The sequence below is a fragment of the Trichechus manatus genome, unplaced genomic scaffold (genome assembly GCF_000243295.1).
Source record: "Trichechus manatus latirostris isolate Lorelei unplaced genomic scaffold, TriManLat1.0 scaffold00113, whole genome shotgun sequence".
NCBI lineage: Eukaryota > Metazoa > Chordata > Mammalia > Sirenia > Trichechidae > Trichechus > Trichechus manatus.
The window spans coordinates 5,949,347-5,960,637 of NW_004444049.1; the positions used below are offsets into that span (position 1 = coordinate 5,949,347).

Here is an 11,291-nt window from a genome sequence, read left to right on the forward strand (position 1 = left end):
TGAAGAATTCTGAGGAGGGGAGTGACATGATCCTATTTACCTTTTATCTCATCCATGCAAGGGATGATGGTGGCTTGGAATAGAATGATGGTCATGGGTGGAGACAGGTAGACAGGTTCAAAATATATTTTGGAGGCAGAATTGACAAGACTTGCCAAAGACTATGCCCTTGACCTATGTGCAGCCCAAGCTTTGTCCATGGTTTTGGTCAGAGATGGGAGGTTTATGAGGGATTTTTAAGGGCTGCAAATGCAGTTCCACCCATACAGGTCTTGGGCTATAGATGGATCCAGCTTCGGGATCAAGCTGGACTCTCAGAGAAGATACTGGTTCATACTACCTTCCCCACCCCTGTCCCCCAAAACCAAGAACCTTCACTGAGCTCCTCTTAGCCCAACGCTCTTGACTGTTACTGAGAACGCTGCAAGAGGCAGCCGAATCAACACCCTCCTTTTTTTTACAAATATTGTTGAGGACATTGCTTTCACTTTACTCAGTAAACTCTGTATGAAGACCCACAAGAGAAATTTCTTCTAGTGTTAATTGCTAGGAAAAGCTTTGCTTTCTCTGAGGAACTGGTATTCTTTTTCCTCTCTGATCTAAGAAAAAAGTCATTCGTGGGGACTCCCTTCCTGTAGACAGGAAGCTCAAAGTCACATTTGAAGCCCTACTACTGCAAGCACGGGGCCTGGTTCTTTGTGTTGCTCAAAATTTCGGTCCCCTCACTTGCCCCTGGCCATCATCCCCACTTCTCTCTGCCATGTGTCACTTCCAATTCACATTTCTATTTTTCCTGGTCTACGGTTCATTCTTATCTCTATGCTACCATTCCTTATTGGGTCTGTTCTTGTTGAAGCTACGTCTTTTGTGGATGGAGGTGGGGTAGACTTTGCTTCTCTCCACCCCAGCTCTCACAGGGGCATCTCGAAGCCCCAGTGATGACAGTGGAGATGAAAAGCAGCAGTGGGAGAGGTACTTTGTTTCACATCAACCTGCAGCCTATTTGGCGGCAGGGAGTTCTCCTTGTTGGGGCTGCTCCACCCCACTGTGCCCAGAGGCCCCTCACCTCCTCTCCATTGCCTCGATGGTCTCTACCAGGGGCATGTTGCGGGTCTCGGTCAGGAAGCAGACAGCCAGTCCGGCCAGGATGGAGATGGCCCTGAAACCCATGGGCGGCAGGAAGGTGTTGAACTCTCTGAGTGTGGTGATCAGGGGTGCCGCCAGGCCCCCAAGGTGGGAATTGGCTGAGGCAAAGCCCATCCCCATCTGCCTGTTGGAGGAGCATGGGCATGGGCTGGACCCCCCAGTGGCTTGGGAGCTCCAGGCCCTGGGATGTCAGAGGGCAGAGCATAAAGGGGAGGGTGTCCTGCTTTGATAAACCCAGCAGGTCTTAATCTGGGCAGACATTCACCTGCCTCCCCCACGCACCCACCTGATCTCCGTGGAGTACAGCTCGCCTGTAAACAGGTACACACAGATGAAGAAGCTGGCCAGGCAACCTTTGCCCAATGCCGCCTGGGCGGTGCGCAGGGTCTGCATGTCTGAAGTGGGCGGGGGAGGCAGAACAGTGAGGGGAGAACCCAGAGGGGAAACCCCAATTTCCACCACTTCGTATCCCCACCTGAGACCTAGATGGCCCCAAACTGTCCTTCTCTGCCATACACTTCCTTCCTCCCTTATTTCCATCTGTCACCAAGTCCTGCTGGGTGGCCGGACAAGCTTTAGAATCAAAACCCAAAACCCATTGCCGTCTAGTCGATTCTGACTCATAGCAACCCTATAAGACAGAGTAGAACTGCCAAGTAGGATTTCCACGGCTGTAATCTTTATGGAAGCCGACTGCCACATCTTTCTCCTGCGAAGCTGCTCGTGGGCTAGAACCACCAACTTTTCTTTTAGCAGCCGAGCGCTTAACCACTGTGCCACCAGGGCTCTGGTTCAAATTCTGGTTCTGGCCCAGCTGAGGGACCTCAGTAAATGTTACTTAACCTCTCTGAGCCTCATGTCCTCAGCCATAAAATGAGGCAAATACTAGTGCCCGCTTCATGGGGTTGTCGTAGGTTGGCATGATGTCATGAGTGGAAAGTGCTTAAACCAAAAAAACCAAACCTGTTGCCGTCGAGTCAATTCTGACTCCTAGCGATCCTATAGGACAGAGTAGAACAACCCCATAGGGTTTCCAAGGAGCAGCTGATGGCTTTGAACTGCCCACCCTTTGGTTACCAGCTGAGCTGTTAACCACAAGGCCACCAGGGCTCCGAAAAGTGCTTAGCGCTCATTAAACGTTTGCTGTTATCATTATTAATGTGCTTGTCATGTTATTATTTATAAACAACAAAACCATATTTATAAATAGCAAAAACGAAATTCATATGGCCAACATCGGGGCAATATTGAAGAAATTATGATACTTCCTGTAGGTTTGGTGGCAGCGCCAGCCGCACACTAGGATTAGGTGGGGATAGTTCATAAAACACTCCTACCTGGGCCCTACCCCATGTTCATTACATCAAAGTCTCTTGGGGATGGGCTAGAGATTTTCTATGTTCTTAGAGGTCCCCAGGAGATTCTAATGTGCAGCCAGAGTTGAGAAACACCACTCTAGGTGAAATATAGAGTCATAAAAAATTAGGTTGACGAAACATTTGCGCTAACATGGAAAAGAATATTTACGATTTACCGGTTGCCATCAAGTCAACTCTGACCCATGGCAACCCCATGTGTGTCAGAGTAGAACTGTGCTCCACAGGGTTTTCAGTGGATAATTTTTTGAAAGTAGATTGCCAGGCTTTCTTCCAAGGTGCCTCTGGGTGAACTCAAACCTCCAACCTTTTGGTTAGCAGCCAAGCGTGTTAACCATTTGCATCCAAGGACTCCCATTCATATTCTAGAATGTATAGCAAAAAACATAAAATTATATTTGTGTGTATATGTAATGTATATGGTGCCCTGGTGGCACACTGGTTAAGAACTCAACTGTTACCCAAAAGGTCAGCAGTTCGAGGCCACCAGCCACTCCTTGGAAACTCTATGGGGCAGTTTTACTCTGTCCTATAGGGTCGCTATGAGTTGTAATCGACTCGATGGCAACAGGTTTGGTTTTTGGTAAATACGTATACATATGTATGTGTGTGATTATATATGATATATAGGATCGACTCAATGGCAACTAACTATACATGTAACAACTATATATATATACATACTCACACACACATATACGTTCATACATATATATATATATTTAGGACCCCTGGTGGCACAGTGGTTAAGAGCTCCTTGGAAACCCTATAGGGCACTTCTATGCTGTCCTGTAGGGTTGCTATGAGTTGGAACCGACTTGATGTCACCTCACAACAACAGCAACACATATATAAATATATACCTCAATAAACCTACAAATAGGAGAAAACACTGGAATAAAATATGTCAGAATAGCAATAATAACACCGATAATAATAAATACCAACAGTGATAATGTATGCATTTTACAGGTGAGGAACTGAAGCACAGAGAAGTTGGGCAACCTGCCCGAGGCTGTGATGGTAAAGCTGGGGTCACGCCTGGGCAGGAGTGGTTTAGCTCGTGCTCCAGAACCCTGATTCTCAATCCTGGCTGCTCGTTCACTGGGGACTTTTTAAAACTGAGGCTTGGGTCCCCCCACTTGAGATTCCAATTGCTTTGGCCTGGCGCGTGGCCTGGGCACTGGGAGTTGTCACAAGTCCCCCGGTGGTGATAATTACAGCCAGGTTTGCAAGCCACTGGGGTGAGTCCACTGAGACTCAAACCCTAACCTCCCAACCCTGGAGATGCCACCTGCCCAGGCTTCTAAAAGACACAGACACAGCTAGCCACACGCGAACCAGCTCTTTTGCTCTCCAGTTGTTTTATATGAATTAGTCTAGTCTCCCGACAAGGCCGTAAATTCTCTGAGAGCAAAGATAAATTCTGTGAGTGCAAAGACTCATGGCCTTTGCAGATCCTCCCCGACTAAGCACTAGGCACTAAGTGCTTAATAAGAACTCTACGAATGCACAGCTGCTCTCTTTCCAGATCCAGAAGAACACCCATCAGCCTCGTGTCCTCGTATTTGTTGCCCACCAGACCCCAGAGGCTCCCATTTCTCCCAGGAGCCCGGCCTCCCCGCCTCTTGGTGGGTGGTAAGGGCAGCAGCGGATGGCTCACCTGCCGGCACAAACAGGTTGGCGATCACCATAGAACCAGCCAGGATGAGGAAGGAGGCCACTGTGACCCGGCGGCCCACGTAAATCATGGTGGTGGTGGCCACCAGCATGGCTGGGATGTCGATGACCCCAAACAGGACCTGCATCAGATAGATGCTGAGCCCAAACTTCTGCAGGTCCATGGCCAGGCCATAGTAAGCCATGGAGTTGGAGAACCTGAGAGAGGTGGCAGAATGGTCCCATTTCACCCAACGGGTCAGTGTTCTGGGCCCGGGGAGGGGACACAGGATGAATAACATAGGACTCCTGTCCTCAGGGAGTTAAAATCCTCTAAATTCGCATGCACCCCATCCTGGTTCTCAGAATTTTCTGACTCTGGCCTTAGCGCCCGGAAGCCTCCCTCCTTGTCCCTTTCCAGCCTCGCACTCTCCGGCGTCTGTTCTGTGGTCCCTGGAGTGTGTGTTTATTTTTCCTGTCGGCATAACTTCAGCCTCTTGCCTTCAGTGACTGATCATGCGATACTGATACTCAAGGGAGTATCGCACCTGTTAAGAGTCAGAGGGAGAAAACCAGAGCCTTGAACAAGGCAAAGGCTTCATACAGCCCTCATGGTGTTTCCCAATGTTCACTGAGAAAACCTCACCTTAAGACAGCTGCTTCGGCCAACGGGTTTATGTGTGAACAAGCCACAAAGGCCTGGAGTCCACATACCTGAGCCTTCCACACAAATTTAAAAGGTGCTCGAGGAAAAGGGACTGGGAACTGGCCTTCAAGCACCCCTGTGGGTCGGCCAGGTTTTATTTCTGTGTAGACCACATGCTGGCACATGCCCAGGACCACACAGGGGAGGGGATTTGGCAGTGGGCTCTCCCTCAGAAGGGCCAGCATCTGCCCCTAAACCACCTCATTGAGGAACTCCAACCACCCCCCACCCCCTATCCCAGTTATGAGGGTCAGCGGAGAGGAAGAGAAAGGGACGAAACCTCTGGAAAAGTGACACAGTAATTCCCTTCAGCCTTCGCCTGGTCGTAGGTGGAAGTGAGACACAGGACCCCAAGAAATTATTTTTAACACTCTGAAAAAACCAAAACAGGCAAAACGTATCACGGCCCTCAATATTTCAGGGAAGGTGGTGTTGTGTATAGCGCTGGAGCTCTTGCACTTGAAAGTAGCTCATTTGACCTTGGAAGACCGACTCTACTTCATTTATCTCCTTACCCTGCCTGGACATCATGGTCATTGAAGGATTACCCCCGTGATGTCCTTCTCACCCTGCCCTTGTCCACCACTGACCATTCCCTTTTGACACTTCCCTTCTTGGCAGTTCTTCTGTCTCTGCCTCCCCGGCACTGCCCGTCCCCTCCCCTGCATTGGTATTTCTCTGTTTTCTTCCTCCTTCCTTCTCTCATATGTAGGTGTTTTTCCCTTCATGGGTCCGTTTACTCATTCCTTTGCTCCCTCACACAATGTAAATGCTCCACTAGGTCCTGGGCACACCTTGGTGAACGCACGGACAAGTCCCCTGCCCTCATAGGGCTTCCAGCCTAGTGTGGGGGGACAAGTGCTCGTGAGGGAAACCATGTAGGAACATCCCATAGTCAAAAAAAAAACTTCATCTCATGTTAAAAACTCAAAAAAGTCATCCCCAATGTTTTCCTCCACCACCTATCTGTCAGTTTGTTGCACTGTGGTGGCTTGCATGTTGCCGTGATGCTGGAAGCTATGTCGCTGGTATTTCAAATACCAGCAGGGTTGCCCATGGCGGACAGTTTTCAGTGGAGCTTCCAGACTAAGAAAGGCTAGGAAAAAAAGCCTGGAGATCTAATTCCAGATATTAGCCAATGAAAACCCTATGGATCCCAACGAATATTGTCCGATATAGTGCTGGGAAATGAGCCCCTAGACTGGACCAAAAAAACAAACTTGTTGCTGTCAAGTCAAGTCAATTCCAAGGAGTGACTTGTGGATTCAAACTGCCAACCTTTTGGTTAGCAGCCAAGCTCTTAACCTCTGTGCCGCTAGGGCTTGCCTAGATTAGAAGGCACTCAAAATACACAGTGGCTGCTACAATGGACTCAAGCACACCAATGATGATTGTGAAGATGGCACAGGACCAGGCAATGTTTTGTTCTGTTGTCCATGGGGTCGCTATGAGTTGGAGCTGACTTGACGGCAACTACCATCAACACCATTTCACTGCCTCAATCAATGTCTTCTGAATGAACACTGTGGCTCTCTTTCTTTTAAAAACTTCCGAGCCTCTGTCTGGGATCTAAAAGGCTTGCAAGCGGCCATCTAAGATGCATCAATTGGTCCAACCACCTGGAGTAAAGGAGAATGAAGAACACCAAAGACACAAGGAAAGTAGTAGCCCAAGAGACAGAACAGGCCACATAAACCAGAGACTTCATCAGCCTGAGATCAGAAGAACTAGATGGTGCCTGGCTACCACCAATGACCACCCTTGACAGGGAACACAATAGAGAGTCCCTGATGGAGCAGGAGAAAGGTGGGGTGCAGAACTCAAATTCTAGTAAAAAGACCAGACTTAATGATCTGATTGAGACTGGAGGAACCCCGGAAAGCATGGCCCCTGGATTCTCTATCAGCCCAGAATTAAAACAATTCCTGAGGCCAACTTTTCAGACAGGGATTGGACTGGACTGTGGGACATAAAGTGATAGTCATGAGGAGTGTGCCTTTCAGCTCAAGTAGATACAAGAGACTAAATGGGCAGCTTCTGTCCAGAGTGAGATGGGAAGGCAGAGAGGGTTAGGAGCTCGTTGAATGGACATGGGGAATCAGGGGTGGAAAGGAAGAGTGTGCTGTCACAGTATGGGGAGAGCAATTAGAGTCACATAACAATGTATATATAAATTTTTGCATGGGAAAAAATAAACTCCTGAGCCTCTAGTCTTTCCCAACTATTTGGCATGTCTCTGGCAGGATGCAGACCAAGGTGGACCCAAGGACAGCATAGAGGGGCTCAGGAGGAGAATCGAGTGCTCACACGGTGAAGCCCTTGGTGTCTACCCTTCTGTCCTCCTCCTTGTGTCCCCTTCTCTGGCGAGGAGTCCACAGCCACATCCTGAACGGCGTGCATTCCAGAAAGGGTACTGATATTTCAGGATGTGATCACGGATGGGCCTCTCTAGCAGCCATGTTACCCATTCTCACCTCTTAAAAAAAGAAAAAAATTTTCCTTTTTATGGTCTTCCCTATTTTCATCTCTAGGTGAGATTGACTTCCCAAGGGTCAGGATGGGAAAGACCCCATCCATGCTCAGTTACGATAAAACACTGAGGTATAAAATATAAAAATAGATAAAACATATAACATATGTCAAGAGATAATCCAAAATGACACTCTTCTCCTGATGGCTCCTGGGACCATCACATACTAAATCATCTAAGAGGAAACCTAGAAAAATCCCAATTGAGCCAGTTGGGAGCTGTGACATCAGCAGGAAGACGAGGCTCCCAAATAAAGACACAATCCTTACTTGCCTCCCTCACAAACACCACAAATAATCTTCCATCTCAAGGTCCTTTACTTAATCACATCTGCAAAGTCCCTTTTGCCATGTAAGGTACCACGAGATCTGGGATTAGGATATGGACCTCTTCAGCTGCCTTGGAAGAAAGGCCTGGTGATCTACTTCCAAACTATCACAACCACTAAGAACCCTATGGAGCACAGTTCTACTCTGACACACACGGGGTTGCCATGAGTTGGAATCAACTCCATGGCAACTGGTTTTTTTTTTTTTCTTCTGGTTTTTGGTGTACACATGCTGTTATGGATTGAATTGTGTCTCTCAAAAAATATGTGGTGTACAGACTGAGTCCGGTACAGCTACATGGTGCCCGGCTACCACCACTGACTGCTCTGACTGGGATCACAACAGAGGGTTCTGGACAGAGCTAGAGAAGGATGTAGAACAAAATTCTAACTCACAAAAAAAAAAGACCAGATTTACTGGCCTAAAGGAGACTGGAGAAACCCCAAGAATATGGCCCCCAGACACCCTTTTAGCTCAGTGGTGAAGTTACTTCTGAGGTTCACCGTTCAGCCGGGGAGTGGACAGCCCCATAAAACCAAATGGGACTAATGAGGCACAGCAGTCCAGGGACAAGAACTAGAAGGCAGAAGGGGACAGGAAAGCTGGTGATAGGGAACCCAAGGTTGAGAAAGGATAATGTTGATGTGTTGTGAGGTTGTTAACCATTATCATAGGGCAACATGTGTACTAACTGTTTAATGAGAAACTATTTTGTTCTGTAAACCTTCATCTAAAGTGAGAATAGCAGCACAATTGGAAGAGAGTAGTCGATGTCACTGAACTGTGCATGTAGCAATGGTGTATCTTTGGTTATGTATATTTTCACAAAAAAAAAAATAGGTCGAGAAGGGAGAGGGTGGACGTGTCATGGGTTGTTAACCAATGTCATAAAACAATATGTGTACTACTGTTTCATGAGAAACTATTTGTTCTGTAAACCTTCACCTGAAGTACAATTAAAAAAAGGGGGGGGGAGGAAAAAAGATATCAATCATGTTTAATTAAAAGAATGGAAACAATTTTTGAACTGTATACCCAAAACTGTTGCTAAACTCACTGAAAGTCATTAGTGGGCTTCAGTGTATATTTTATTCCTTGATTTCTGAAATAAAACTAAATTCATTCCTTTTGATCTTTAAAAAAAAAAAAATTATGTGGAGTAAATCCTGTCCCCTATACCTGTGGATTGAATCCCATTTGGAAATGGGTTTTCTTTGTTATGTTAATGAGGCAGTACTAGTGTAGGGTGTGTCTTGAGTCAATCTCTTTTGAGATATAAAAGGAGCAGATTAAGCAAGCAGAGATGTAGGAAGACAGATGCCATGCCACATGAAAATCACCAAGGAGCCAAGGAACAGATGAAAAGAGACAAGGACCTTCCCCCAGAGCCAACAGGGAGAAAGCCTCCCCCTAGAGCAGGCACCCTGAATTCAGACTTCTAGCCTCCTAAACTTGGAGAAAATAAATTTCTGTTTGTCAAAGTCACCCACTTGTGATATTCTGCTATAGTGGCACTATATATCTAAAACACATACTTTCTCCCAATTATTCAAACACTAATCTAGGTGTTCTTGTGAAAGAATTTTGCAGATGTAATTAAGGTCTCAAATCAATTGACCCTAAGATTCTGAGATTTTTTCTGGGTGAGCCTGACATAATCACATGGGCCCTTTTCATCTGGGTCTAGAGGTCAAAGACGAGGAACTCAGAGAGTCTAAGTGTGAGAGAAATTTGATGGGAGAGAAATTGTCCATTGAAGATGGAGGTGTCCATGCAGCAAAGACTGTGGGCAATCTCTAGCTCATAGACGGCGAGGAAATGGGGACATTAGGCCTACAACCACAAGGAAGTGAAGTCAGCCAACAATCTATATGAGCTTGGAAGTGGACTCTTCCCCAGAGCCTCTAGAAAAGAGTGTAGCCCAGCCAACACCTTAATTTCAGCTTTTTAGTACTGTGAGCAGAGAGCAAACTCACATGACACCTGGACTTCAGATGTACAGAACTGTCAGCTCATAAATGGATGTTGTTTTAAGCCTCTAAATTGTGGTAATTTCCTATGGCAGTAATAGAAACCTAATAAGTATACCCAAAAAGTTGACCATTATTTGTTCAGTTGGGAGGAAAAATGTAAGGGGCAGGATTGTAAGGGGCTGAGCTCCCCCAAACTGAAAGTCTTTCCAGAGAGACTGGACCACCACCAGCCAGAGATGTCATTGAGGTGATATGGGCATTATCGGGGACCAGACATTGTCCAAGATTCTTTTCCATCTTATAATTTTGGGGCCCACAATATTTTAAAATTCATTCATTGGTTCATTCATTCAAAAAAATTTGTATTGTCCTCATCTGGAGCAAGGGAGAAAGAAGAAAACCAAAGAGACAAGGGAAAGATTAGTCCAAAGGACTAATGGAACACAACTACCACTGAGTCCAGCACAACTCGATGGTGTTCAGCTACCACCACTGACTGCTCTGACAGGGATCACAATAGAGGGTCCCAGATAGAGCTGGAGAAAAATGTAGAACAAAATTCTAACTCACAAAAAGAGACCAGACTTACTTGTCTGACAGAGACTGGAGAAACCCCAAGAGTATGGCCTCTGGACACCCTTTTAACTCACTATTGAAGTCACTCCTGGAGTTCGCCCTTCAGTCAAAGATTAGACAAACTCATAAAATAAAATGAGTCTAAATGGGCACACCAGCCCAGAGGCAAGCAAGAGAAGGCAGGAGGGGACAGGAAAGCTGGTAATAGGGAACCCAAAGTCAAAAAGGGGAGAGTGTTCACATGTCATGGGGTTGGAAACCAATGTCACAAAACAATATGTGTACTAATTATTTAATGAGAAACTAATTTGCTCTGTCTGTAAACCTTCATCTAAAATACAAAAAAAAAAATTTTATTGCAAAGCTCACTTAGGCTAACACAGAGTCACTGTATCAAAAAGAATTGGTTGAGACCTGGACTTCCGGCAAATTGGTGCTCTAGGCAGAAGCATCACGCCGTCCCTCCACAGCAAAGATCCGAAAAACTAAGCCGAACAGAGAAAACAACAATCCTGAAACCCTACAACGTCAAATGAAGAGATAAAGAACTCAGCCAAGCACCAAATGAAGTGAGAAAACTGACAGAGAACGGAGAGCGAGGAGAGATTCATGCAGAGGTCCCCTATCAGCTAATGCAGCATGGATCCGCCATCTTGGACTCCTATTGGAGACCAGCAAACAAGGGGTATGAGAAAGCAGCTTCACGGAGCTTCCAGAGGGAGACAAAACAACCAGTAATTGCGATATATGCTTTCCCGCCGCCCCCCCCACCCTTCTTCACCCTGACTCGGCCTCCTCTGTTTCCTGCGGCCACACTCTCTTGTCCAGGAAGCACCAGCTGCTTGGATTCCACCCACCCAAACGGGCCGGCTCTCTGAGTGCCATTTGTTGGCTGCTGGTGTTGCTTTTTTCCACTTCTTTTGATTTCTTCCTTACCTCTCACCACCTTCCCCTCCTTTCGCTCAAATACCTGGATCCGTGCGCCATCTTTGCTTC

General features: G+C 46.7%; 1 protein-coding gene across 1 annotated transcript in view; it reads right to left on the minus strand.

Moving 5' to 3' along the window:
* Nucleotides 1-1,062: 1,062 nt before the first annotated feature.
* LOC101341506 (solute carrier family 22 member 20) overlaps nt 1,063-11,291 on the minus strand; it is a 28,921-nt gene continuing 18,692 nt past the window's right edge. The window contains exons 7-9 of the mRNA XM_012557650.1: nt 4,186-4,400; nt 1,433-1,541; nt 1,063-1,270 (exon numbers count right to left, since the gene is read on the minus strand). Coding sequence (XP_012413104.1) covers nt 1,063-1,270; nt 1,433-1,541; nt 4,186-4,400 — 532 coding nt within the window. The remainder of the gene's footprint in view (nt 1,271-1,432; nt 1,542-4,185; nt 4,401-11,291) is intronic.